Source organism: Erinaceus europaeus, chromosome 3 (assembly GCF_950295315.1).
Source record: "Erinaceus europaeus chromosome 3, mEriEur2.1, whole genome shotgun sequence".
NCBI classification, from domain to species: Eukaryota; Metazoa; Chordata; class Mammalia; order Eulipotyphla; family Erinaceidae; genus Erinaceus; species Erinaceus europaeus.
The window spans coordinates 70882161-70909502 of record NC_080164.1 but is presented as its reverse complement, the minus strand read 5'-3'; the positions used below and the strand labels follow the sequence as shown (position 1 = coordinate 70909502).

General features: G+C 40.8%; 2 protein-coding genes across 5 annotated transcripts in view; one reads left to right on the top strand and one right to left on the bottom strand.

Moving 5' to 3' along the window:
- Nucleotides 1-2984: 2984 nt before the first annotated feature.
- On the bottom strand, nucleotides 2985-20045 carry TXNDC9 (thioredoxin domain containing 9). Its single transcript, XM_007521856.3, has 5 exons — nucleotides 19878-20045; nucleotides 18740-18959; nucleotides 10594-10712; nucleotides 4112-4366; nucleotides 2985-3126 (listed from the first exon to the last, which is right to left on the bottom strand). The coding sequence occupies exons 2-5, from the start codon at nucleotides 18926-18928 to the stop codon at nucleotides 3009-3011; spliced, it is 681 nt and encodes a 226-aa protein (XP_007521918.1). The 5' UTR covers nucleotides 18929-18959; nucleotides 19878-20045; the 3' UTR covers nucleotides 2985-3008.
- A 1146-nt stretch (nucleotides 20046-21191) lies between these two features.
- The window catches only part of EIF5B (eukaryotic translation initiation factor 5B), a 63862-nt gene continuing 57711 nt past the window's right edge, over nucleotides 21192-27342 (top strand). For all 4 annotated transcript variants that reach the window (XM_060187461.1, XM_060187463.1, XM_060187464.1 and 1 more), the window contains exon 1: nucleotides 21192-21394. In XM_060187461.1, coding sequence (XP_060043444.1) covers nucleotides 21363-21394 — 32 coding nt within the window. In that variant the 5' untranslated portion in view covers nucleotides 21192-21362. The remainder of the gene's footprint in view (nucleotides 21395-27342) is intronic.

Genomic DNA, 27342 nt, shown 5'->3' with positions numbered 1-27342 from the left:
TTTACAGTAATCAGATATCAGAGACATGTCTTTCGTGAGTGTTTCCTCGAGGATGTCGACCTTGGATGCCTGAGTTGCACAGCAGATGTCATCGGCGTAGATGAACTTCCTTGAAGAAGTTTCTGGGAGGTCATTGATGTAAATATTAAATAGCGTAGGAGCCAGAACAGAGCCCTGGGGGAGGCCACTTGAGACAAGTCTCCATCTGCTAGACTTGTCACGAATGGTGAAGCAGGGCTGCAGGTGGCTGTCTCTTTCCTTCTCTATTTCCCCTCTCCTCTCAATTTTTCTGTCTCTATCCAATAATAAATAAATAATTTAAAAAGAAGAATAAGACAGGCTTGGGTCTAGTATTCAACAATTCCAAGCCATCTAAGGTCTCTTTAATTCAACCACTTGACTAGTTAAAGGGAATAGGGTGCTGGTACAAGGATCCCAGTTAGAGCCCCCAGCTCCCCCCACCTGCAGGGGGGTCGCTTCACAAGTGGTGAAGCAGGTCTGCAGGTGTCTATCTTTATCTCCTCTCTGTTTTCCCCATCTCTCTCAATTTCTCTCTGTCCTATCCAACAACAACAATAACAACTACAACAAGGCCAACAAAAATGGAAAAAATAGCCCCCACGAGCAGTGGATTCATAGTGCAGGCACTGAGCCCCAGCAATAACCCTGGAGGGAAAAAAGTAGTAATAAAAATAGGTGCATGAAGATGTATAAGGACCTAGATTGTGGATGAGAGAGTTCTGCAGAGAACTTTCACAGCGAGATGAGAAATTGTACCCATGTGTCAATGACTGCACTGCTAACCATGATCAACTCCCCCCTCCCATAAAATAATAAAATAAAGGGAATAATAAAAATCCTATAGTTTAGGATAAGTATATTTACAAAGCATCCAAATTATAGGATTTGCTTATTCCCTTTTATGCCAGAGACTCCAAAATCCCAGGTTCAATTCCCAGCACCACCAAAAGCTAAAGCTGAGCAGCACTGTGGAACAAACACACATGGTTTTTAGTGGCTGCTCAATACAAACCTGAAGAGCTTTAACAATATACAGGTGGGGCCAGGGAAATAACTCAGGACAGCATGTATACAGACCACAGGAGCTGCACACTTTACTTCCCACGTTCTATGACTAGCACCACTATATGCCAGAACCGAGTGGTGCTCTGATCTCTCTCATTAAGAAACAAATATTAATTAACTTCAGTTGAGTACAAATTCACTTTTACATTATTGATACCACAATTTACCTCTTTTTATTAACAAATTTAGTCACTATAGCTATTTTAGTATTCTTTTTTTTTTTTTTTTTGCCTCCAGGGTTATCAGTGGGGCTCGCACGGTGCCTACACTACAAATCCACTACTCCTGGAAGCCTTTTTTTTTTTCTTTTCGATTTTTTGGATAGGACAGAGAGAAATTGAGAGAAGAGGGGAAGATAAAAAGGGTTACAGAAAGATAAACACCTGCAGACCTGCTTCACTGCTTGTGAGGTGACCCTCCTGCAGGTTAGGAACTGGGGGCTCGAATTGGGATCCTTGAGCGGGTCCTTGAGCTTTGTACTATGTGTACTTAACCCAGTGTGCCAGTGCCCAGCCCCTCAATATGCTTTTTCCTTAATCTTTTTTTTCTCTTATTTATTTTATTTTCCAGAGCACTGCTCAGCTCTGGCTTATGGTGGTATTGGGTACTGAACCTAGGACTTCAGAGCCTCAGGCATGAGAATCTCTATGCATAACCATTATGCTATCTACCCCTTCTTTAATTTTTATACTACAGTTAAGAGGTTTGCAAACCATCCTATTACAGCATTATAGATTTCTTTTTTTTTTTAAGTACTTATTTATTCCCCTTTGTTGCCCTTGTTGTTTCTAAAATAAAAATAAAATAAAGCTCTAGATTTTCCTCATTCTGTGGTTCCAAAAGTGCTTCTGATTAATTCTTCTTCTTATTTTGTCTCCAGGGTTATTGCTGGGGCTCAGTGCCTGCCCTACGAATTCACTGCTCCTGGAGGCTATCTTTTCCCCTTTTGTTGCCCTTGTTGTTGTTGTTGTTCTTATTGCTGTCATTGTTGTTGGACAGGACACAGAGAAATCGAGAAAAGAGGGGAAGAGAGAGAGGGAGAGAGAAAGATAGACACCTGCAGACCTGCTTAACTGCTTATGAGACGACCCCCCTGCAGGTGGGGAGCCAGGGGCTCGAACCAGGATCCTTGAGCACGTGGCACGAAGCACAAGGGCCAGAGTAAGGATCCTGGTTTGAGCCCCCTGGCTCGCCACCTGCAGGGGCATCCCTTCACAGGCAGTGAAGCAGGTCTGCAGGTGTCTATCTTTCTCTCCCCCTCTGTCTTCCCCTCCTCTCTCAATTTCTCTCTGTCCTATCTAACGACAACATCAATAGCAATAATAATAACTACAACAATAAAAAACAAGGGCAACAAGAGAGAAAATAAAATATAAAAAAAGTTAATAAAAAATATTTCTGCTGCCATCAATTAATTCACTGTCAATATATGGCATACAGAATAAGCAGTTGTTTATTATTTATTTTTTAATAGTTGTTTAATAAATAATACTATATATAGGGTAGGGGAACTATAAATATAACTACTATAACACATTCCAGAAGTGAAGAATATTTATAATTCATTTACAAGTGCAGTCTGTTACACCAGTAAATGTTATTTGACTTGTTATAGAGTATAAATAATGCTGTGTAAGAATTTCTATTCTTAATTCAGATTAAAAACACAATTTTGAATGGTATAAAGAGGTTAAGAATCATATTGTGATAAAGTCAATCTCAAAAATAGAGAATCCACACAATTTTCCTCAACTTAAATATGAGCTCCACACAGAAAAATTTAAAGTTATCTTTCATTGTGATGAAGTGTATAAAACCCTAGAATATGAGTGTTAGATGACCCATGTATGGAAAACAACAAAATTTAGAAAACACATCTAATTAAAATGAAAAGATGATTTACAAATAATTATAGCCAATATTTAATCATCATCTGAGTCTGAATCATATTGCTTTCCTCGGATAGTTTTCTTTTCCAGTTTTTTGAAGTTTGCTCCAATTTTCTTTTGGTTCTGAAATGGCGGCTCCATTAAACTTCCACTAAAAACAAAGCAAATTTAAAAAGCATTTATTCTCTATGAGTTAGTACAGTCACTATATTAAAATTACACAAAACATGTCTTTTTTTTCTCACTGTATTACATTAAAACTTTCTTTAGATGTTGTTTACAAGAAAAAAGTTAAAACTTTTAATGTTTTTCACACTAGTAAATGTTAATATTTTCTCTCAGCATTAACTGCTAATATTTCATAGAATATGCTAACAGATTTCTGACCATAAGCTAACATTTTAAAACAAAATGCTCTTTAAAAATACTGAGGGGAGTCAGGCGGTAGCACGGCAGGTTAAGCACAGGTGGTGCAAAGCGCAAGGACTCAGTTCGAGACTCTGGCTCCCCACCTGCAGGGAAGTTGCTTCACAAGCGGTGAAGCAGGTCTGCAGGTGTCTATCTTTCTCTCCCCCTCTCTGTCTTCCCCTCCCCTCTCCATTTCTCTCTGTCCTATCCAACAATGATGACATCAATAAGAATAATAACTACTACAATAAAAAACAAGGGCAACAAAAGGGAATAAATAAATCAATATTTACCAAAAAAAAAAAAACTGAATACAGCCCAGAAGATGGTGCAGCACATAGTGTTGGACCTTTAACTATGAAGTCCTGAGTTCAATCATAGCAGCACATGTGTCAGAGTAATGCTGGATTTCTCTCGCCCTTTCTGTTTCTCATAAATAAGCAAATGAATCTTTAAAAAATATCAACTAAGGGGGCTGGGCGGTAGTGCACAAGGACCCAAGTTCAAGCCACTGGTCCCCCCCTGCAGGGAGAAAGCTTCACAAGTGGTGAAACTGTGTTGCAGGTATCTTTACATCTCCCTTCCCTCTTAATTTATCTGTCTCTATCCAAAATAAAAAAGGGGGGGAAAGTATAGATATCAATGAAGTATCTGAATTAAAATAAATTCACCATTGTGCTAAAAGTTACCTGTACTGGGGAATGTAAAATAAATAAAAAAAAAGTTACCTGTAGTTAAGTATATCTGAGCAACCAAGTCTCCATTCTAAAGTTTCTGTGGTGAAATCATCTGTATTTCCTAGGTCAGTAAATCCAACAACATAATCTTGTGTCTTTCCATCTTTTACCAGTGCTAGTGTGGGAATGACTTTGATGCGCAGTCTCTCACAAAGGAAAGGCGCCTTTTCCACATTCAGCTTCAAAAATTTGGTCTCAAGATGTTTCTTAGCCAAAATCACCAAATGTCTGTCTAATATTTGACACCTGTAAATACAACATAAAATCAAAAGCTAAAACACCAGATATAAAAAGAAACAAGTATCATCAAATTACATTTAACTTTATACTCTGAAGATCTAATTCAACAGCCAACCTACTAGGTTTATGTAAGCTGACTTCCTTTCTATTCCATAGCTTAGCTGCATGATTAAGACATAGAAAAGCAATCTATTACCCTAGAATGTGAGATGTGCCCTAATAATATTTATAAAAAGTATTAAATAAATGCCTTAAATTCTTGAGAGGCACTTGAAGTTGTCATGTTCATGGTAAGAAAAAGAAAATCTTTTCTTATGCATATTTCTGAAATTTCATACAGAGGGCTTGGAGCACAAATCTTAACTTGGTAGACCTTTTTAGATTTTTAAGAATTGGAAATGTTCATGGGCCAGGGGATAGGACAAAGGTTTATACAACAGCTTTTTATGTCCGAGGCTCTGACGTCTCTGAGAGGAAATGGAGAGAGGAGGGGAAGTCAGAGGGGGAAAAGAAAGACACCTGTAGACGTGCTTCACTGCTTGTGAACCAGGTTCACTGCTTCTCAAACTAGGATCCTTACACTGGTCCTTGTGCTTCATGCCATGTGTATTAACCTGCTGTGCTATCGCCTGACTCCCTAAACTACTTTCTTTATTAAAAAAAAAAAATTATTTATAAAAAGAAAAACACTGACAACTAAACTACTTTCTATTGTAGAGGAAAATTGAATGACAATTTCTCTTTTAAAAAATTATTACTGGATAGAGACAGAAATTGAGAGGGGAGGGGGAAATAGAGGGATAGAAACAGAGATACCTGCTGCCCTACTTCAACACTTGTGAAGTTTCCCCCTCACAGGTGAGGACCAGGGGCTTGAACCCAGGTCCTCACTTACTGTAGTGTGTGCGCTTAACCAGGTGCACCACCACCTAGCTCCAGGTGACAATTTCTCTAAGTTAAGTTGATTTTAAATTTGTTGACCCTCTATTTCTGGAATAGACTACTATAATACTCTTTTTGAACAAAGTTTGCTCCTTGTCCCCATAGAAAGTGAGACAGAAAGGGAGAGAGGCAGAGAGAGGAGAGAAACCACAGCATTGCTTCATCGCTTGTGAAGCTTCCCTTTGTATGGTGCTTCCAAGTGAGGACTTGAACCCTCGTCCTAGTGTCATAGTGTGCTCTACTACTGGGTTAACTAACTCCTAGCTCGAGCAATAGTTATTCACTTTAGGTGTTCATTATAATCAAATTTTATTTTATTTTATTTTATTTATTTTTGTGCACATAGAAATTGAAAGTGGAAGGGGTGATAGAGAGAGACACAGAGAGAAACCTGCAGTCCTGCTTCACCACTTGTGAAGCTTTCCCCCCTGCAGGTAGGGACCAGGGGCTTGAACCTGGGGTCCTTGTGTACTGTAATGTGTGCGCTTAACCAGGTGCGCCACCGCCTGGCCCCTATAATTAACTTTTAAAATATTTGGATGGGTCAAAATTCTGTGTGTGGAGTTGGGAAACATGCAGCTGACTCTCAAGTTCAATAAAGTTTGGGAACTACTGCATTAGATAACTAAGACAGCTAATGTTTCATAGTTGTTTTTACAAGTAAGCTTTTTAGCACTTAGATTTTAGTGAATTGGGTTTGAATCTAGAGAGTTTCCTCTTTCTGTTTTCATTTATATTTATTTAATTTATGAGAGAAAATGAGAGAAGGAGAGGGAGAGGGAGAGATATGAGTCTGTGAGCGAGGTATGACAGGCGAATCAACCAACTAGAACACTGCTCTGGATATGTGGCCCTGGGGACTGAACCTTTGGGGCCCATGTATGCAAGTCCTGTGCTCTATCTAGTAAGCAGCCTCCGGGTTACCCAGTGAATTTCCCAACTGGATACCTCATCAATTACCTTTTTAATATATTTTTTCCATGATTATATATGTGTAGTATAACAGTGAGATTTTAATGAAAAACTGTGAGAGAACAAATTAAGAAATGGTAGTTAAATAAATAAACATAGAGATAAAGAACATTTTAAATTTATTCATTACCAGAGCACTGCTGAGTTCTAGTTTATAGTGGTGCTGGGGATTGAACCTGAGACTTTAGAGCCTCAGACATGAAAGTAATTTATATAACCATTATGCTTTCTCTCCAGTCCACAACAGTCACATAGATAAAACAGATTAGGCTTAAAACTCACATTCAAATACTTTTATCATTTATTCACTGAATGGTATTAGATTAAGTTACTTAATTCTCAATGTGTTGGTCTCCTCACAAGAAGCATAAGAATTACAACCTGCGTCATTATGAATGTTCTAAGAATTTGTGTAACAGTATCTAGCCAATTATGTGCTAAGTACTATGACACACACATATATAAATCAGTATTAAAAATTTGATTTTTAAATTGTTTCAGGGTTGGCACACCTGGTTGAGCACATATACAATGCACAAGGACCTAGGTTTGAGCCCCTAGTCCCCACCTACAGAAGGAAAGCTTTACAAATGGTAAAGCAGTGCTGTCACTATCGCAAGTTTCTATTTTATCAGAGCACTGCTCAGCTCTGGCTTATGGTGGTGTACGGAATTGAATCTGGGACCTTGTAGCCTCAGGCAGGAAAGTCTCTTTGCATAACCATTACCCTATCTCCCCTACACTCTCTTTCACTATCTCTCCCTTCCTCTCAGTTCCTGGCTATCTCTATCCAATAAACAATTAAAGATAATTAACAAAATTACTTTTCAATGAAAGTACTCCTAGTGCGTAAGACTTCATATTTCATCTACAAATTAGTCTTTGTTGCTCTAGGGTAAGGAACCTGGAGCACAGCAGGCAAACCAAAATAAATGCAAGTTCTCTGCCTCCACAAAACTAATTCTTTAGTGGAGGAAAACATCTGATAAACAAATGGACACAGGGCAGGGGAGATAGCATAATGGTTATGCAAACAGACTTTCATGCCTGAGGCTACAAAGTCCCAGGTTCAATCCCCCCACCACCACCCTAAGCCAGAGCTGAACAGTGCTCTGGTGTTTCTCTCTCCCTCTGCATCTTTCTTAAAAACAAGTAAAATATAAAAAAAACAAATAGACACATAATATCAATCTTATATATTGTTATTAATAATCACTCTAAGTATGCCAGAAGTTGGAAACTTAAGGAATCTGTGCTACTGTGTGTGTACAATGTACCATAATGGCAGTGTTTCTATAGTACCCTTTACCTTCCTAGCTCCACCCAACACACACACACACACACACACACACACACACACACACACACACACACACACACACGCACTTACTTTATAGATCTCACCATCTCAATATTTCCAATTTTATTTGTATTTATTAATTTTTATGATTAATTTTTGATAGGTCAGAGAGAAACTGAGAAGGGACAGGGAGAGAAAAAGAGACACCCTGCAGCACGTGCTTTCCTCACAGTGTGAAGCTCCCACCACGCAGGTGATGATTAGGGTCCTTAAACATGTGTACTCGATTGGGTATGCCACTGCTTGACCCCTCAATTTTATTTTCTTTGCCAATGAATCTCATGCAACCAATCTCTGAAAAGGTCCTAAAATTAAGCTCTTAGGTATGAGATGAAGACCAGGGCCACATGTGGAAATAAAACAAGACAGGGCTGAGAGAATAGTGAGTGACAGACTCTACATGAGAGTGTTTATCTGACCAAAGGGGGCAGTTGCTACTCCGCATCAACAAACTGCTATCATACTGAATTTCAGGTCTGCCATAACTAAGTTTTTTGATTGTCTTAAGAAACATTCTGAAATATTAATTTTTTTAAGTAGGGGAACCTCTTAATTTCTAAATATGGGTGACTTAATCAAATTCTGGGTTAAAAACAAGTAAATACAGGCAGAGGAGATAGCATAGCATAATGGTTATGTAAAAGACTCTCATGCCTGAGGCTCCAAGGTCCTCCTCTGTACCACAATAAGCCAGAGCTGAGCAGTGCTCTAAAAAAAGAAAGAAAGAAAAAAAAAAAAAGCAAAGCAAAGGCTTGAATGTTCTCTAGTTTAAGATATAACCTCTCTTCTGGGGGGGGGTATAGTTCACCTGTATAGAGATCTGCAGACTTAACTTGGTAGAAGAGAAATCACTTCATCTTCTAGTCTACACTGGAAGCAACGAACAATTTTCCAGTGAAAGGTTTGAATAAGTCAGTCTCACAGTAAGTTGCTAGTTAAAACGGTATTCAAAGGTGGTATTTAATGGGTTGAGTCCCATTTCCAACATAGTGCCTACATGATAGTAGTAGTAGGAAGAAAAACAAACAAAACAAAAAAACCCCAGAAGTAATTCTGTCATTTAGATAAAAAAATGAGTTGAGGTCCTGGAGGTGGAGGTGGTACAATAAGCAGAGTGCCATATTTGCATGCACAAGATCCCAAGTTTGATTCCTGGCATTAGATCAATAAATGAATATTTTGCTAATCATAATACAGGATAATTCAGAAAACAGTAAGTTCAGTTCAAAACCTGGTCAAACCCCAGTCCCACATCAAATGAAAGGCAAAAACAAACAGAACACCATAAATTGTGAAGCAATGCTCTCTCTAGTCTCTCACAGAAAAAAAAAAAAAAAAAGGAAAATATATTGTCCTTTCCTGTATATACTATTTTTCCTGTAGTGAAATGATCTTCTGTTGCTTATTAGTTTTAAAATTTTTATTTATTTTAATGAAAGAGATAAAAGGAAGAGAGAGAGAGAATCCCAGAGCACTGCTCAGTTCTGGTTTATGGTGGTGCTAGGGACTGAATTTGAGATCTCAGAGCCTCAGGCCTGAGAGCCTTTTGCATGACCTTTATGCTATCTCCCCAGCCCTTACTAGTTTTTTTTTTTTTTTATGTACTTAAAAGGAATTCAAATCCAGTTATTCCCTAGTTAAGTAAACCTCTTCAAAATCTTGAAACATATTGGGGCTTTTGTTAAACCTGTCTTCATGAAGAAACCACCATTTTCTGTAGTATGTGGATTCAGTGCTCTCTAATTCTGTCACCACTATATTCTTATTGATTCTGTTTCATGTGGAGTCACCTGAGTCCTAGACCTTGTGCACATAACTGTTTACTTAGTATAACAGCTTACTTTTGGTAGAATTCTTTTTTTTTTTTTTTTTTGCTTCCAGGGTTATTGCTGGGGCTCAGTGCCTATACCATGAATCCACTGCTCCTGGAGGCCATTTTTTTCCCCCTTTTGTTGCCCTTTTTGTTGTAGCCTTGTTTTGGTTATTATGGAGGCCATTTTTCCCCCTTTTGTTGCCCTTGTTGTTGTAGCCTTGTTGTGGTTATTATTGTTGTTGATGTCATTTGTTGTTGGATAGGACAGAGAGAAATGAAGAGAGGAGGGGAAGAGAGACAGGGGGAGAGAAAGATAAGACACCTGCAGACCTGCTTCACTGCTTGTGAAGCGACTCCCCTGAAGTAGGGGAGCCAGGGCCTCGAACCAGGATCCCTATGCCAGTCCTTGTGCTTTGCACCATGTGCACTTAACCTGCTGAGCTACTGCCCAACCTCAACTTTTGGTAGAATTCTATAGTTGCTTCTGTTTTTTTTTACAAGAGTACTGCTTAGCTATGGCTTATGGTGGTGTGGGGGATTGAACTGAGACTTTGGAGCCTCAGACATGACAGTCTCTTTGCATAATCATTATGCTATCTACCCTGCCCTATTTTTATTTAATTATTATTATTTACCAGAGCACTGCTCAGCTCAGGCTTACACTGAGTGGTGTTAGGGATTGAACTTGGGGCCTTTGGTGCCTCAGGCCTGAAAGTCTTTTTGTGTAACAATTTTGCTGTCTTCCCAACCCCTTTAAGTTGCTTCTCAATAAGAAGTTTGCCATGGGAAAAGGAGGGCCTAGTGGGGGTTGTATTGTTATGTGAAAATGTTATGCATGTACAAACTATTGTATTTCACTGTTGACTGGAAACCATTAATCCTCAATAAAGAAATTAAAAAAAAAGTTTGGGAGTTTTGTTATATTTTAATACCACCAAAAAAAAAATTCAATGAAAATACTTTTGATACTCAATAACGTCCATTTATAATTTTGTATGTTACTAGTTTTAAAGTTCATCTTTAATGTATAGACTTCTAGTTTGAAGAGACGATGTAGGAAGTGATTTCTTTTTTTTCTCTTAATTTCTCTATTAAGTCAGTGTACATTTCATGTTTACAAAAAGTCACTGATGTAAACAAAGTTACCTGAATGTAGTATCTCTATAGAAATGGCAAACCACTTTTTTACTCTCCTTGACTTCTTGAAAAAAGTCTCTCTCACTAGGGATTTCTCTGTATTCTCCATGTCCTTTTGAAAGCCATTCCTATTATGGAGAAAAGGGAAAATGTTATTCATTTGAAATAACCCTTTCAGTACCACTTACATTTAAATGTGTAAATCACCATAATATTTTATAATGGAGTTGATTATGTAGATGAATTACATTTAGGATTTACTTTTTTTTTTCTAGTGTCAACATGAAAATAGTTTGTGAATAATGATTACTGTTGCTATTATTTAAGAAAATTATCTCCGTTGAAAACTTGAAAAATGTATCTTTTCTTTGCAACTAAAAAACTTGAGAGAGAAAAGAACCCAACCACAGCACCAAAGCTCCCTTCAAATCGGTGGAAGCTGAGCTCGAACCTGGCTCATACACAGAACAAAGCAGTGCACCATCCAAGTGAGCGAATATTCCACCAGTCCTGGGGATATACTTTAGCTAGTTCTTTGTCTTTTTTTCTTTTCTTTCTTTCTTTCTTTCTTTTTTTTTTTTTTAGGGAGATGAGCATTAATTGGGAAGAAAAAAAAGGAAAAAAAAGAAGAAGAAAGTACAAGCCATGTAGGTGTTGCGTGTGTGTATGTGTGAGAGAGAGAGAGAAAGGCCTTTTTTTTTCCTCTTGTTTCTACCCAATGAACTGCTTTTAAACTGAATAATATAATAATATAAACAGACTTGAGAGGCTTTGAATATCTATTTAGTCTTTGCATTCCAATGTCTAAAATTGGAAGCATTATTCAATTTACTATGAAACTTAAAAAAAAAAACAACACAAAATGCTCATGAGATAATGCCAGTACAAAGGGAGTAGGTTGGGAAGAGGAGTTACTGTAGTTTTGAAGCTCAGGTCTCCTATTTGCTTATGGTGACTATTTCAGAGAGGGAATTAACTCATCTACACTAGTGGCCCCTACACTTGTTCTGCATGGGTAGTATCCTAGGAAGAAAAAAAGATGTCTACTCAAAATGGTGCCTAGAAATAATAAAGACCTTATAAGTGGTCTGGGAGGTGGTGCAGTGGATAAAGCACTGGACTCTCAAACATGAGGTCCTGAGTTCAATCCCTGGCAGCACATGTACCAGAGTGATGTCTGGTTCTTTCTCTCTCTCCTTCTATGTTTCTCATAAATAAATAAATAAAATCTTAAAAAAAAAAAAAAGAACTTACAAGGGGGTGGGAGTAGACAGCATAATGGTTACACAAAGAGACTCATGCCTGAGACTAAAAAGTCCCAGGTTCAATCCCCTGCACCACCATAAGCCAGAGCTGAACAGTGTTCTGGTAAAAAAAAGATAAAACAAAACAAAACAAAAATCCAAAAAACCAAAAACAAAACCTTACAAGTGCACAATCCAACTTCTCCAAACAATACCAATCAGGCCTGATAGACCTTTAAGATTCTTGAACTTTTTCCGTGGCATGAAGTTTATGACCTAACTGAAAGCTTACTTTATATGTATGTACATATATGAAATTATTTATTGCCAGAAACCTGCACAGCTCAGGTTTATGATGATGTGGGTGATTGAACCTGGAACTTTGGACCAGCCTCTGGCAGGAAGATCTTTTGCATAACCACTATACTATCTCCCTGAACCAGCTGATTTCCTTTATTAGGCTGCTAGTTTTATCAAAACAGGAACATTTGGCTTATAGGTAGAAAGTATGGGTCTGAATAACCGTCTTGCCACTCTACTAGGCTATGAATTTGAACAACTTTTCTGAATCTCAGTGTCCTTATTTGCATAGTGGGAGTGAAACGTAACTATCTCACTGAGTTGTGAAAATAAAGCAATCTACCTGAAAATGACTACTATATGGCACATATATTGACAAAGCATTTGCACATGCAAACTCTTAATTTTCAGAACATCCCCCCAAAGTGTATTACAATGTGTGTGTGTGTGTCTGTATCTTTTGTCTATTAATCCTGAGATCTAAGATTAAAGAAAAAAGTTCCTTTTATCTTCAAGTGTCAAACTTTGTCTAATAGTTAGGCTCCTAACACTGAGCTGACACTGACAGGAAGCCCTAATATTTTCTTCTTATATATATATATATTTCTTTGATAAAATTTCTTTTTTTCTTGACTAGAACACTGCTCAGCTGGGGCTTATGGTGGTGTGGGAGATTGAACCTGGGCCTTTAGAGCCTCAGGCATGAGACTCTCTTTGCATAACCATTATGCTATACCCCCACCCAGTAAAGTTTCTTTCTCTCTTTTCTTTTTTGCCTCCAGGATTATTGCTGGGGCTTAGTGCTGGCACTATGAATCCACTACTCCTAGGGGCCACTTTTTCCATTTTACTGGATAGGACACAGAGAAATTGAGAAAGGAAGAGGAGGTAGAGAGGGGGAGAGAAAGACACCTGCAGACCTGCTTTGCTGCTTGTGAAGTGACCCTCCTGCAAGTGGGGAACCGGGGCTCGAACCAGGATCCTTGTGCTTTATACTATGTGCTCTTAACTCCACGTGCCATTGCCCAGCCCCCAAAGTGTATGTGTGTGCTTGATAAGGTTTTTATACAGTTTAAAATTTCAAATACAATTTACCAATGACATTTGACATTTCATGAGTCCTTTAACTCAAAAACTAAATGTGCTCTTTTTGTGGCACTGGAGCTACACACACACACACACACTCTCTCTCTCTCTCTCTCTCACTGTTCCTTTTTCTATCTTTTAACTTTAGATATAGACAAACAGCAATACACTATAGCATCATGTGGTGCTAGGACTTAAAGCTGGGCTGTATACAATGCTATCTACTGGCCCCCACATAATCAATTAATTTTTTAAAAAATTAAAGATACTTCCACCTGCAGGGGAGTCACTTCACAAGCGGTGAAGGTCTGCAGGTGTCTTTCTTTCCCCCCGTCTTCCCCTCCTCTCCATTTCTCCCTGTCCTATCTAAAAACAATGGCATCAATAACAATAATAACTACAACAATAAAAAAGAGGATAAATAAATATTTAAAGAAAAAAAAAGATAAAGATACTGTGGCTTCACCACTCACTCCAAGCTGACTTTCAGAGGGAAGGACACCACGGAAGCTTCCTTCAATATGATGAAGGCTGGGTTCGATGTGGTGGTGTCCACAGCAAGGCAAGAACACTATCCAAGTGAGTTATTTGGCTGTCTCCCCATTATTTATTTATTTATTTATTTATTTATTTATTTATTTTTTAGTAAAGAAGTATTTTTAGGGGCTGGGTAGTGGCATACCCGGCTGAGTGCACATTACTATGTGCAAGAACCCCAGTTCAAACCCTCCTGCAAGGGGGGGATTCTTATATAGTAAAACAGGGTTGCAGGTGTCCCTTTCCCCCTTCCCTCTTAGTTTTTAAAAATATTTTATTTATTGTCAGATAGAGACAGAGACAAATTGAAAGGGGATGGTGAGATAGAAAGGAAAGAGACAGAGAGATACCTGCAGCCCTGCTTTACCACTTGTGAAGCTTTCCCCCTGCAGGTGGGGAACAGGGGCTTGAACCTGGGTCCTTGAGCACTGTAATGTGTGCACTCAATCAGGTGCGCCACTACCTGCCCCCTATTTCCTCTCAATTTATCCCAGTCCTGTCAAATTAAAAAGAAAATATATTGCAAGGGTAGGTAGCATAATGGTTATGCAAAGAGACTCTCATGCTTGAGGCTCCAGAGTCACCATAAGCCAGAGGCTGAGCAGTGCTCTGGTAAAAAAAAACCGAAAACATTAAAAATTCAAATTTAAGATACATACATATATATATATATATATATATATATATATATATATATGTTACTATTTCTTTTCTTTCTTTTTTTTTTTTTTTTGCCTCCAGGGTTATGCTGGGGCTCAGTGCCAGCACTACGAATCCACTGCACCAGGAGGTCATTTTTTCCTTTTTCGTTGCCCTTGTTTATCATTGTTGTTGTTATTATTATTGTTATTGCTGTCATTGGATAGGACAGAGAGAAGTCAAGAGAGGCGGGGAAGACAGAAAGACACCCGTGGACCTGCTTCACTGATTGAGAAGTGATCCACCTGCAAGTGGGGAGCCATGGGCTTGAACCGGGATCCTTGAGCTGGTCCTTGCACTTTGTGCCATATGTGCTTAACCCGCTGCACTACAGCTCAGACCGCAATATTTCTTTTCATTATGTATTAATATGTGTTGTTCAACAAGTTGAAGACCTGAACTTGTTTCTTACAGGGAGGCAAGTCTATTTTGAACTTGTAGCAATGCAAAATCTTTCTCCCAAGAAACTCATTCCAACCCTTGACTCAGCATTGCTTATTCTATAGAATAGGTATCAGTGGAATCAGTCAGAGTGAGGAGAGATCGGTGTGCCCTAACTGACTTTACCTGAGCCCTGGCAGCAGGTTAATACCTGGCCTCCACTGAGTGGCTCTCACATAAGCTTCTGCTGAGCGATACCTGCAACTTATCATGTCTTCCTGCTTCCAAGTCCTATGTCTATAGCTACTATAATTGGAGAGTGATTGGTTAACAGCTCTGCATTGATGAGCACAAGCTCACTAAGCTCACTATGCTACTACTTATAATGATTTCCCAATACCATTATGCGTCAGAATATCGAAATTACTATAGCTACTCTTGTCAAAAGAGTATAAAAACGGGGGTCAGGCGGTAGTGCAGTGGGTTAAACACACGTGGTGCAAAGCGCAAGGACCGGGAGTAAGGATGCCGGTTTGAGCCCCCAGCTTTCCACCTGCAGGAGAGTCGCTTCATAGGCGGTGAAGCAGGTCTGCAGGTATCTGTCTTTCTCTCTCCCTCTCTGTCTTCCCCGCCTCTCTCCATTTCTCTCTGTCCTGTCCAAAAACGACGACATCAATAACAACAAGAAAACAATAAGGGCAACAAAAGGGAATAAATAAATAAATAGATATTAAAAGTCCTAAGTAAGGTCCACTGACTTACCCCATAATAAAGTCATTTAAAAAACTCAGGCATGAGTCTTTTGCATAACCATTATGCTATCTCCCTGGCCCCACCACATCTCTGATACTGAAAAATTGGTTCTGAAGTACAGGAATGACTAGGAACTAATGACTGAACACACCAACAAATGCAGAGAGCTACCATTTACTTTCATTTGTGTGGTTGATATTTGTTTTTCCACATTCCACAACAGACATATACAAACAGGCCTAAGAGGTAGCAATGGTTGATGGGTAATGCAATTATTATCTATCTCAGCGGCTTACCTCTTGGTTCCTAATTATCTGTAGGAAATAGCCTCTAATATTTTCTTTTCTTTTAGAATTTATTATTTATTGGATAGAGACAAGAGAAATGAAGAGGAAAGGAAGAGATGGAGAGGGAGAGAGACACACTTCTAGACTGCTTCACCATTTATGAATCTTTTCCCCTGCAAGTGGGGGCTGAGGGCACTGTGCTGTGTATGCTTAACTGGGTACGCCACAGCCCAACCCTAGTCTCTAATATTTTCTTTTTCTGGAACTTATTTATTTATTATTTTTCAATAACTTTTTATTTATTTATTTTCCCTTTTGTTGCCCCCCTTTTTACGTTTTCTTTTTTACAGTATTTTATTTATTTTATTTTTTGAGAGAGAGAAAGACAGAGAGAAACACCAGAGCACTGCTCAGCTCTGGTTTATGGTGGTGCGGGGGATTAAACCTGGGAATTTGGAGCCTCTGGCATGAGAGTACCTTTGAATAACCACTATGCTACCTACCCCCACCCCCTTGTTGTTTCTTTATTGTTGTATTACTATTTTTAATTTCTTTATTGGGGAATTAATGTTTTACATTCAACAGTAAGTACAATAGTTTGTACATGCATAACATTCCCCAGTTTCCCATATAACAATACAACCCCCACTAGGTCCTCTGTTATTATTATTATTTTTTAAACTTATTTTTTACCAGAGCACTGGCTCAGCTCTGATTTATGGTGGTGCGGGGGATTGAACCTGAGATCTTTGAACATCAGGTATGGGAGTCTGTTTGCATAACCATTACGCTATCTCCCCTGCCCTCTAATATTTTCTAACTGTACAATAGCAGTAGTAAAACCGTTTTAAGTACAGTCTCTTAAAACATGTATTTATTCCTGAGTATTTATGTATTACTATTTATACATGCAAACCATATCATAAGTATTAAAAAATGGGAAATTAAAAAGTAAAGGCGGGGTTTGAATACTTTCTATTTTTCCCATCAGGGTTATTGCTGGGGCTCGGTGCCTGCACTACAAATCCACTGCTCCTGGCAGCCATGGTTTTTTTTTTTCTTCTAATTTTTTAAAAAAAATTATTTATAAAAAGGAAACACTGACAAAACCATAGGATAAGAGGGGTATAACTCCACATAATTCCTACCACCAGAACTCTGTATCACATCCCCACCCTTGAGAGCTTTTCCTGTTCTTTAACCCTCTGGGAGTATGGACCCAAGGTCATTGTGGGATGCAGAGGGTGGAAGGTCTGGCTTCTGTAATTGCTTCCCTGCTGAACATGGGCGTTGGCAGGCGATCCATACTCCCAGCCTGCTTCTCCCTTTCCCTAGTGGGGTGAGGTTCTGGGGAAGTGGGGCTCCAGGACACACTGGTGGGGTTGTCTGTCCAGGGAAGTCTGGTCAGCATCATGCATGTTAAGCTGTGTGCTCTAGAGGATGAGTTATCTCCCTGCCCCATGGAAGATATTCTTAGATACAAAAATAATAATATTTTTTAAAAAAAATATTTATTTATTCCCTTTTGTTGCCCTTGTTTCTTTTTATTGTTGTAGGTACTATTGTCGTAGTTGTTAGATAGCACAGAGAAATTGAGGGGGGCAGGAAATAGAGAGGGAGACAGAGAGACACCTGAAGGCCTGCTTCAACGCTTGTGAAGTCTCCCCCATTCCCCCCACAGGTGGAAAGCCAGGGGATCGACTGAACTGGGATCCCTGATCGGGTGCTTGCACTTCCTTCATACTATGTGCACTAAACCTGGTATGCCACTGCCCAGCCCCCTAAAGATATAATAATCTCTTGGTTTCCAATCATACTCATCGTTTTAAATAATGAGAATGCAAACATGTCAGAGAGATACTACAGAACAAACAAGACTATATTAAAAAGAACAAGTTCTCAGGTCTGGGTAGTGGTGCACCTGGTTGAGCACATGTATTACAGTGTGCAAGGACCTGGGCTCAAGCCCCTGGGGAGGCACTGCTGCAGGTGTTGCTCTTCCTCACTCCATCTCTATCTCCCCTTTTATCTCAGTTTCTTTCTCTATCCAATAAATGAATATATAAAAAAAGTTCTCTTGGGGGTCGGGCGGTGGCGCAGTGGGTTGAGCGCATGTGGCGCAGAGCGCAGGGACCGGCGTAGGGATCCCGGTTCGAGCCCCCGGCTCCCCACCTGCAGGGGAGTCGCTTCACAGGCGGTGAAGCAGGTCTGCAGGTGTCTATCTTTCTCTCCCCTTCTCTGTCTTCCCCTCCTCTCTCCATTTCTCTCTGTCCTATCCAACAACGAATTGCATCAACAAGGGCAATAATAATAACCGCAACGAAGCTACAACAAGGGCAACAAAAGGGGGAAAAAAAAATGGCCTCCAGGAGCGGTGGATTCATGGTGCAGGCACCGAGCCCAGCAATAACCCTGGAGGAGGAAAAAAAAAAAAAGTTCTCTTAGCTACAGCTAACTGAATGGGAACTAGAGTCAGTGATCATATGTTTCAATGTAACTTAAGCTAGTATAAACATTTTAAAATAAAAATCTAATTTACAAACACTACATTGGAAATGCCTAACCTTTCTTTAACATAAATTACCTCACAGCTTTGGTATTGAGACTAGCTCCTTTGCCACCTGCAATGGAAACCACTGATTCCAAATGCTCCCTGTGCTGTTCCTCATATGCATGCACTTTCTCCTCAAACGCAGAAGCCTCAGCTCCAAAAATGACCTTAGATAAAGGTTTCTTCAATTGACTGTGAATATACTGATTATGTGCATATATATAGTTGTTGTATGTATATGTATGTAGATGTGCATATATATATAGTTGTTTGAATCATAGTTATAGCAATGTCAGAAAGCAGGGCAGAGAGATTACTTGTTTCTGTTGTTGGGACTTCCTTAGTGCTTCAAGTCTCTTTTCTTTGAGGCGCTCCAATTCATCCTCATCCATCTGATCCAGTTTTTGAATTTCAGAATCCAACTTTTCTTCAACTAGTTTGGTTGTCTGAAGTAACTGATTCTCAAGGACTTTTGAAAACATGGCAGCAGAACCATCAGTCTCCATTCTTCTAAATGGCACAGTTTCAGCCTTGGTGCTGGGAAGAGGACTGAACAAAAATAAAAAAATTAGTAAAAAAAAAAAAAAAAAAGTGTGGTCCGGGAGGTGGCGCAGTGGATAAAGCATTGGATTCTCAAGCATGAGGTCCTGAGTTCAATCCCCGGGAGCACATGTACCAAGGTGATGTCTGGTTCTTTCTCTCTCTCCTATTATCTTCCTAATAAATAAACTATTTAAAAAAAAAAAAAAGTATTTTTTTTTAATTTCAAAAAGTTCTAGTAAGTATATAATTTGTACACCAGAGTGCCCTACTGATAACTAAGCACTTGATGTAAAGACTGCAGAATCTTTATTTAAATTTTTAAATTTCGCAGGTGTTATACCATTCAGAAACTGCTTAGGGCAAAGTTGGGCGATGCCTCTGTTTAAATCTGTGTTTTACATCCTAAGACACAATAAGACCATCACACTATAGCTGAAAAAAATGAGAGGCACAGAAGATGCGAGACTGAATTTTAGCTGATGAGCTCAGAATTTACTTCTGGGAGCAGAAGTGTTTCAGGGATGTTAAGCGGTGGAGTGGGGAGGGCAAATGAGTGGTAAGGAGGTTGTGTCCGTGGTCCTGGTGGCTTTATTCTTCAAGCTACGACCCTCTGGTTCTTCCTACAGTTCATATAAAACTGCGGGAGGGGGACCTGTCCTCAAATTGCTTAGTCATTTTCTTATCCACCTGCCCCCACAGGAGAGGTACATTATCCGTGACTCGGACAGCTAAGGGCAGAGCCCAGGACCCCCGACCTCATCACCTCCGGAGACGCATGCGCACGTCTCTCCGCGGCACTGCCATCGGGATGCAGGCCGCGCCCCTCCCCCGGCCCGTCCGGACGTAGACTAGGGGAGTGTCTGTTAACAACAGCACGAAACGATTTCCTTTTCATTCCACCCTCTGCCTCACCTGAACTCTTGGTGATACTTGAGTAGAAAAGGACCAGCTGCTCCAGAAGAACAGTCCACTCAGGCTTCAATTCGCAGCAGCCGCTGGCGGCAGGGACCCGGCCACTTCTGCCTCCTTATTGGCTGCTGTTCTCACGTGATACATCCTGCGCTACGGAAGTTAAGGGGGCGGGAAGGGCCTGCGGTGAGCGCTTCTGCGCACGCGCCTCCTTCCTTCCCCAGTTCCTTTACTTCTAGCGAGTAAACGGCTCAACCGGCGAAGAGAGCATGCTGGGCGTTGTAGTTTGCTAACCCTCGGCCTGGCGTGGTCTCCCTTTATTTTTAGAAGCTGAACAGCAGTGTGCATAGTAGTACCTCAGAAAGAAGGCAACTCCAATATTCCTCGGGAGTAACGCCCCAATTTCATTTCCATCCTGTTTACTGAGCACTTGCCTGAAAAAAAAAAGTAAAGCATAAAGTATACGACACGAATAGTTATTTTATTTTATTTATTTGTAACACTAGATTATATCCGTGGTATCACCCTTCGGAACCAGATAGACCATTTCAATCAAGGGACACGTTTCCTATTGACTGACTTCCTTCAGACTGGCTCTTTGACGAGTTTTCACTTGGAATGTAAAGATGAAGTTTTTTATTTTGGTAGAGTGCGTTCTCAGCTTGAACAATTTTGTTTGTTTTTGTTATTTTTATTTATTGGATAGAGACAGCCAGAAGGGGAAGATAGAAAGGGAGAGAGACAGACCCCTGCAGACCTGCTTCACCACCTGTGAAGCTTTCCCCCTGCAGGTAGGGCCTGGGGGGCTTGAACCTGGGTTCTTGCAAATTGTAACATGTGCGCTCGACCAGGTGCACCACCACCCGGCCCCTAACAATTTTCTTTTTTTAAAGTAACTGCACTGATGCATATTTGACAATTCGTGGGTGTCACTAAGAGACTCAGTTTTGTCCTGGAATTATCTCCTTCGGGTACACCTAGAGGTCTCATTCATTGTGTTTTCCTGTTGAACATTGTGGTGGTGAGAAACCCAAATTCTAGTCCTGAGTCAGCGTCCATTTCTCAAGTCTGCGTTCCGTGGAGGGCGTAACAGTGCGGACTTGAGCGGATTTCACTTTATTGTCCGCCTCTGGATTCTAGAACCCGATCTGCGCGGGCGGGCGGTGCACAGCCGACGTCTGCAGGGAGGGGGCGCTGGGGCTCCCGCTGGTAGGCGGCGCAACCGGAGACGCTCTACCCGACGCGCAGCTCTCGATGAGCCACGGCGCCCTGCGTCCCCACGCCGAGGTTGCGGGGCGATGCGCGTGCGCACTGAGCGCTCACACCATATGTGCCCTGTCCCAGTGCGCGGGTCTGTGGCGAGCCGGCTGCGAGAGGCGGCAGCGCGCGAGGAGCGGAGCCGGACGGAGACCAAAGTCGGCCGGCGGGACGGTGGGTCTGTGGGGAACCGACTTGAGGGGCTGAGGCCACGAGCACCATTGACACGCGATGGGGAAGAAGCAGAAGAAGAACGAAGACAGGTAGCCTGAGGCTGGGTCGCGCGCGTCCCGTCGGCGCGGGTTGTCCTGGGTCGAGTGTCGGGACCCCTCGTCCCGGTGCTGCCCCGCGGGGTAGGGCACGGGGGGGGGGTCCCCGACCGCAGTTCCGGGCGGCTGGCGGTGGCGGCTCCCGCCCCGGCTCAGCCTCGCCAAGGTGTCCCGCGCGGCCTGGTGGCGTGGCGTGCGGTCTCCATGCGGGGCTGGGTCCCCGGCGAGTGTTCGGGGCCTAGGGGCTGGGGCACTGGGGCTGGCGGCGGCGAGCGAACGAGCTCCGCGACCGCGGAGGGGCGGGTGTCGGGAGGAGCCTTCGCGCCTCCTTTGTATCCGCGATACTTGGGGCCGGCGTGGGGGGGTCCCGGTCCCTGAGTGGGACGCGGCTTCCTTAGCTGCCTCCACGGCCGGCTCCTTCACGGCCTGGGATTCGGGCATAGTTTTAAGTTACTTCTGAAACGTGATCGTCTCGTCACCATGCTTTTTCTTTCTTTTTTTTTCCCTTCCCCTCCTTTCTGCTTCTTCCGGCCTTTTGGCCATTTCTTTGCTCCAGAGCACCCCCTCTCCCTCTTTAAGGAGGTGGAGATGAAGGAGCCTTGGAGGGGCGCCCCTTTGTGGCCCCGGAGGCCGTGGGGGCGAGCCCCGGGCTGTGAGGGCTGAGCCGCAGCTGCTCCCCGCAGCCCGCCGTCCAGATGTTACGGGGAGATGGAAAGTCTCTTCAAAAGCAAACCGCAAAACAAAAGTCCCCACTGACCCTGGTAGCATTTTTTTTTTCCCTTAAATCATGTATGGGGCTCAAGGCGTTCAGTGGTCTTGACGTTAGCATGAGGTGACTAATTATAAGCTGGAATCCTGGATTCTTTCTTCACCTCCCTTTAACCTAGCCGAAGAGTGGTATTAAAGGACATCAAGGTGAGTCATGTATTTCAGTTGCAGGTGGTAGCTAATTAAACTAGTTAAAAAAAAAAAAAGGCCCAGAATATTTGTTGATTTTTTTTTTTTGATGCACCTTTTTATTTTTTTATTTTTAAATCCGGAAGAGTATAATAGAATTTTAATGTACTAGTTAGCCAGCTCTGATCATTATTATGGTCTCACCAATCCTTTTTCCATCCTACTGCTGAATATTCATCTTTTCCTGTGTAAATACTTGTGAATCTAACAGACAAACACTTGAGGAAGAAAGCAGTATGTTGTCATTAAGCTTTAGGTAACATCAGTGATATATATTTTTTATTTTTTTACTTTAACTGATCTTTAAAAAATATTTTTATTCATTTTTGAGGGAGATGCAGAGAGAAAGACACAAACACCAGAGCACTGCTCAGCTCTGGCTTATGTTGGTGTGGGGGGATTGAACCTGGGACTTAAGAACCTCAAGCATGAGAATCTCTTTGCATAATTATTATGCTGTCTACCCCGCCCTTAACTGACTCTTTTATTATATTACTTTTTTTTTTTTTTTTTCAAACAGTGCACTGCTCAGCTCTGGTTTATGGTGGTGTGGGGGATTGAACCTGGAACTTTGGGGCCTCATGCAAGAGTCTCTTTGCATAACCATTATGCTCTCTATCTACCCTCGCCCCACATTACAATTTTTTACTTTAACTGATTTTTTTTTTATTATATTACATTTTAAATTGGTTTGGTTCAGGAATACAAAAGTTTGTTTTTAGATGAAAATGTATGGTTTTCTTACACTTCTAGTTTTTATTTCCTAAACTATTTCACAATGGAAAAAGCTATTCATTAGGGAGTTACTTAATGTCTTTTTCTTAAAGAGAATTGCTATGAAGCCAGGATAGCATAATGATTATGCATAGAGACTCATACCTGAGGCTTCAAAGTCCCAGGTTCACTCCCCCCTGTACCACCATAAACCAGAGCTGAGCAGTGCTTTGGTTAAAAAAAAAATAATAAGAAATTGGTCTCATTTATAAATATGTAAAGTTTAAATTGCAGTTTGTCATTAGATGATTGGTTTGGCAGTGTAAAAGAAATGTTACTGGTGGTCTGGGAGATGGCACAGTGGATCAAGCAGAGGTCTCTCAAGCATGAGGTCCTGAGTTCAACCCCCAGAAACACATGTACCAGAGTGGTGTCTGGTTCTTCCTCCCCTCCCATCTTTTTCACTAATAAATAAATAAAATCTTTAAAAAAAAGAAATGTTACTGTTTCCATCCATCTCCAGTTTAATATGTGTAAGATAATGTAGAAGGGGAGATGGTGGCAACTTAAGTGACAAACATTTATTTTCACAGATGGGAATACCGTGTGGGGGTTTTTGTTGTTGGTTAGTTTGCCTTTAGCCTGCTTTATGAATGTCTTTCACATTGTATCTAAGACATTTTAAGGCTTTATGTAAGATCCCTTTTGACAAGAACTGTTAGCTCTTTTTTACTTTGGCATGCTACATTTTGGAGTGGGGGAGGGGGAGGGAAGTCCTGCTTTGTGAACTAGCTTGCTTTGATCTTTTGTGTATCTAAGTTATACTTGCTTTCAAGGATTTTTGAATATTTGTAAAAGGAACAAAGTAGTAAAGTCAGAAAGAAAGTACTCTTTCAGGGTTGATAATTATGTGTGTGTGTGTGTATTTAAGTTTATTCTCTTTATGAAGAGCCACCATACTCAAGATTTTACATTCATCCACTTCCCCTTTCCTTCTGAATCTAGTATGTTTCTAGCCAGATGGAATTGGGTGAGAAAAGGTCAGCTGCTGCTTATCAAAATAAGGCATTGAGCCACTTTTAGTTCTTGGAAAGAGCATGTAATATGTAGCTGTTTTAATTCTCACGTTTAATTAACCCCTATTTTAATTTAAGACCCTTAATATTTACATATTAATAAAATTAGAATTTATGGACCTGGGAGACAACACAGTGGCTTACAGTAGACTCACATCTGAGACTCAAGTTCCAGGTTCAGCCCCCTGTACCACTGTAACCCACAGTTGGGAAGGACTCTGGCAAAATAAACAAAGTTAGGTTTTATTAAGTAATCTGAACAGCTAATTTTACTGTCACAGCATGCTTTGTATTATTAGTAACTGACCTTTGTCCAAGTACTTGAATTCTAGAATTTTGTTCCAGTTTGTCTGATTCTGAGAATGAGATTTTATAATTTGTGAGTTTTCTTGCCATTAGTCTGTTGAATGCTAGCACTATTCATGTGGCACGAGGATTCAATATGTACAGATCATACATGATAAAATAGTTTATTCTTTACTGTAGCTTTTCCAGTAGTTAGTTTACATAATGAAATTAAATGTTTTTCATTGTGGGGGATTAATGGCTTATAGTAAATACATTTGTTGATAAATGTGTACTATTTCCTAATTCTCTCTCTCTCTCTCTTTTTTTTTTTTTTGTGTGTGTGTGTCCAGGGCTATCACTAGGACTTGGTGCTAGCACTACAAATCTACTGCTCCCAGAGGACATTTTTTTCCATTTTCTAGGAGAGAAACAGAGAGCAGGAGGAAAGAGAGAGAGAGAGAGGGAGAGGGAGAGAGACAGACATAAGAGACAACTGCAGATCTACTTCACAGCTACTCTCCCCCACCCCCTGCAGATGGGGAGCTTGAACTGGGATCTTTGTGCAGGTTCTTGTGCCTAGTACTATGTGTGCTTAACTGGGTGGGCCACCACCCGGCCCTCAAGTTTCTGGTTTATGCAAAACACTCTCCCCCCCACCTGCGGTCTTCCCTCCATTATGCACTAGGACCTGAAAGTCTTCCCCCTCTCCCCTCCAAGAGTCCTTTACTTCGATATATAGTACATCAAACCCAGTCCAAGTTCTGCTTTGTATTTCCCCTTTCTGTTCTTAACTTCTATCCATGAGTGAGATCATTTCATATTCATCTTTTTTCTGGCTATAAGGTGAAGAAAGTGAATTTATCATTCTTTATAGCTGAATAGTATTCCACTGTGTATCTATGCAACAACTTTTATAGCCAGTCATCTGCTGTTGGACAAAGACACCTGGGTTGCTTCCAGGTTTTGGCTATTACAAATTGTGCTGCTGTGAACATAGGTATACACAAATCTTTTTGAATGGTTGTGTTTGGTTCCTTAGGATATATCCCCAGGAGAGAAACTGCAGGGTCATAGAGTAGGTCCACTTCTAGCCTTCTGAGAATTCTCCAGACTCTCCCCAAATTACATTCCCACCAGCAGTGCAGGAGGGTTTTGTTATTACTTTCTGATGTATAACATTCTCACGAGTGAAGTGGTATCTTTATATTAATTTGCATTTCTTTGACAATGATTTGGAGCATTATTTTCATGTCTGCTGGCCTATTCTTTTGGATCTATTCTTTTGTGAACATAATGGGATTTTGTGTGCTCTAGCATGTCCTGCTTTTCCCTACATTTATACAATACAGTGAATGTTATGTGCAGAGAAAAAGCACATGGGTTATTTAGTGTTCTTTTCCTTTAGTTCTTCATTGTGGTTCTTTAAAATTATGTGGTGTCTGGGAGCAAACACAGGACCTCATGCACTTTATTGCATAGTGTGTGTGTGCTTTGCTTTATTTTATTTTTATTTTTTAGTATTTTTTGGATAGGATAGAGAGAATATGAGAGCAGAGGGAAAATAGGGAGTTAGACACATGCAGCACTCATGAAATCCCTGCAAGTGGAGAATGGAGGTTTGAAACTGGGCCCTTGAACATGGTAATGTGTGCAATCAAGTGGCTGTGCAATTGTCTGCGTGGTGTTGTGTTAAGAAATTCAGTTTTTTAAACTTTATTTTATTTTAAGGAGAGATACACACACCCATACCCACACCCACCCACCCATCCCAGTACTCTTAGCTCTGGTTTAGGGTAGTGTTGGGGATTGAATGTGGGACTTTGGGGGCCTCGGGCATGAAGGTCTTTTGCATAAACATTATTCTTTTTACCCAGCGTGTTACCCTCCCTTAAAGATCTATTTATTGACATAAGAGAGGAGCAAGAGAACTAATGCATTACTCTAGCACATGCGATGCCAGTTTGATATGGACCTGGGACTTCATGTGCTTTGGGGGCTGGGCAGTGATGCACCCGGTTAAAGGCACATATTACCAAGCGCGAGGACTCACGTTGGATCCATTGATGCCCACCTGCAGGGGCCCTGCTTCATGAGCGGTGGAGCAGTTCTGCCAGGTGTCTGTCTTTCTCTCCCTCTCTGTCTTCTGTCCGCTCTCAATTTCTTTCTGTCCTATCTAATAAAAATTAGGAGGATGGGAGTCGGGCCGTAGTGCCACGGGTTAAGCGCAGGTGGCGAAAAGCACAAGGATTGGCATTAGGATCCCAGTTCGAGCCCCGACTCCCCACCTGCAGGGGAGTCGCTTCAAAGGCGGTGAAGCAGGTCTGCAGGTGTCTATCTTTCTCTCCCCCTCTCTGCTTCCCCTCCTCTCTCCATTTCTGTCCTATCCAACAATGACAACATCAATAACTACTACAACAATAAAACAACAAGGGCAACAAAAGGGAATAAATAAATATTTTTAAAAAATTAAAATAAGAAAAAGGTAAAAATGGCTGCCAGGAAGGGTGGATTTTGTAGTGCCAGCACCAAAACCCAGCAATGACTCTAGTGACAATAAAAAAAATAAAGATAATATAGTGCTTTCCCCTGCACCACCTTTTGGTCTGCTACTGTAGTTTTAATTTTTGCTTTTGCTACTAATTGACCAAAGCATCTCTGTACCATTATTAGGGCTTCACCCATATTGTCTCTGTTGTGCTTTCTTGTGATGCTGGCAATAGAACTGGGACAAGCTCTATCCATATACTTCTCTGTCCCTTTACTTTTTGTTTGCTTCATTCTCCTAAAGTGTAGTGGTTATATTTTCAGGTTCTACGGAATCTTTGTGAGTTTAATTAGATGTGGAAATTGGAATGTCTTCCATCAGAAAGTAGGTCTTTCAGATTCAGTAGAATTCTGGATATCTTC

What these genes read in the sequence shown, in the direction of transcription:
- TXNDC9 (XM_007521856.3), bottom strand. Translation starts at nt 18,928, where the DNA reads ATGGAGACTGATGGTTCTGCTGCCATGTTTTCAAAAGTCCTTGAGAAT. An exon ending in AGTCCCAACAACAGAAACAA is followed by an intron (nt 10,713 to 18,739) that starts GTAATCTCTCTG and finishes TCTCCATAATAG; the next exon opens with GAATGGCTTTCAAAAGGACA. An exon ending in TCAGATATACTTAACTACAG is followed by an intron (nt 3,127 to 4,111) that starts GTAACTTTTTTT and finishes CTTTGTTTTTAG; the next exon opens with TGGAAGTTTAATGGAGCCGC.